Raw genomic sequence first — 1,820 nt, forward strand, 5'->3', positions numbered from 1 at the left:
TTAAATAAAATTGTTAAACATCTGAGATATTCTACGGTGGTTCTGGTGGAAAAACATCGTGGCTCACGATGTTTCGAAATCCTGGTCGGGTTGACCAGGAACTACGGGTTCGACCATAAAAAAGGTCTAGCAGGTACTCAGCGGGCGGTCGACCCGGATTTTCACGCTAATCTGCGGAACGAGTCGGCGGGCCCTTCTGACGCCCCCGTGCTTTTACATGGGTTTCCCTATACTTTAAATTTTTTACTACGGTACTGTAGGCTCCGCCGGGGCATCTCTCGAGTCAAAAATTTCACCCCATACCACGTAGTATTCTCACTACGGTTACGGTAATGGGAACAGGCCTTTACAACTCGGCCATTCCTGACCTTCATCCGTCCTCGGAGCAACGGTAATATAAACATACATAACATTACAAAAATACTTACTTAAACTATAGCATTACATTTCCGCTTTAACTTTTCTTTTCGTCTTTAAGGTCGCATGTCAATCACCAGTTAAAGTGGTATCTTTCCAGGGTCGCATGTTATTGGCTTCCCACACCCCCTGATACGGTTTCTGCGAATTTTGTAACCCTTCTGGATGAACAATAACATACCTATCTTGTCTTAACCTTCTCTTTACCACATATGGGCCCTTAAACTCTGGAATTATTTTTATTTCGATACCCCAGGAGTAGCGTCAAAATTCTTAATCATAATTAAATCACCTTGGTCATATTCGTTAACTTTACGCCTTTTCTGATCTACATACTTTTTATTGTATTCCTGAGCTTTGAAAATTTTTTCAGCGGCTTGCTCTCGTATTTCTTTAAAATCACATGGTATATCGTCAGTAACAGTGTTCTCAACGTAGGCTTTCATATCATCAATTACCTTCCCTCTCTGACTTACTCCAAACAATAACATACTCGGTGTTTGACCCGTCGATTTATTCACCGTATTGTTTAATGCAAACTCCACTTCTTTGATCACCTTGTAACAATATTTTCCGGCTTCGTCATCACTCATTTCGCTAACATTGGCACCAACACTCGATTTACTCTCTCTACCTGCCCATTTGCTTGAGGTGACCCTGTGGCAACCTTGATATGTTTTACATGTCTTTCTTCCAAAAATTGTTCAAAATCATTTGACGAGAAACATGATCCACGATCCGAAACTACAACCATTGGCCTACTATAATTTTGGAAATAGTCAGTTAAACATTCAATCACTTCTTTACTCGCTGTTGTTTTTGTTGCATACAATTTAACAAACTTGGTAAAAGCATCCACTACTACTAAAACATGTTGTTCCACTACTCGCCTCTGATCTATTGGACCTACGTGATCCACGAGAATTGTAGCAAAAGGGACATTCCCCTTTGGTACAATGTGTAAATACTCTTCGTCTTTTCCCGATGCTGGCGAAAACGCAATACATTTTAAACAGTTCTTAATATGCGCTTGCACTTTCTCACTCAATTTTGGAAACCAATAATTTTCTAATATAACGTTACATGTTTTCTCTTTGCCTAGATGACCCATTTCATCATGGTATTTGAAAATTACATTAGCTTCCATCTGTCGTGGCACATAAAATAATAACTTATCGTTCCTCTTTCTGTAAACTATTCCGTTTCGTAATTCGTACAGTTTGTCCTCACTACACTCTAAACCATCACGTATCTCAACAATGACTTTGACGAACTAGTAAATTCCATTCCAATGGATTATCCTAGATTACCATAATAACTGAACTCTTTCTACTCAACGCATCTACATGCCGCATTCGAACGCCTGCTCTATGTTCAACAGTGTAGTCGTAATTCATAAGCTC

The 1,820-nt window shown here is 39.6% G+C and overlaps 1 protein-coding gene across 1 annotated transcript; it reads right to left on the reverse strand.

The window, feature by feature from the left end:
* Positions 1–138: 138 nt before the first annotated feature.
* On the reverse strand, positions 139–1,814 carry LOC113463893 (uncharacterized). The gene is made up of 2 exons (XM_026811022.1): positions 710–1,814; positions 139–644 (listed from the first exon to the last, which is right to left on the reverse strand). Exons 1-2 carry the CDS (start codon positions 1,008–1,010, stop codon positions 487–489), a joined length of 459 nt encoding a protein of 152 aa, XP_026666823.1. The 5' UTR covers positions 1,011–1,814; the 3' UTR covers positions 139–486.
* Positions 1,815–1,820: the final 6 nt, after the last annotated feature.

Source organism: Ceratina calcarata, unplaced genomic scaffold (assembly GCF_001652005.2).
Source record: "Ceratina calcarata isolate Rehan_Ccalc_2016 unplaced genomic scaffold, ASM165200v1 scaffold1805, whole genome shotgun sequence".
In the NCBI taxonomy this organism is placed as follows: Eukaryota; Metazoa; Arthropoda; class Insecta; order Hymenoptera; family Apidae; genus Ceratina; species Ceratina calcarata.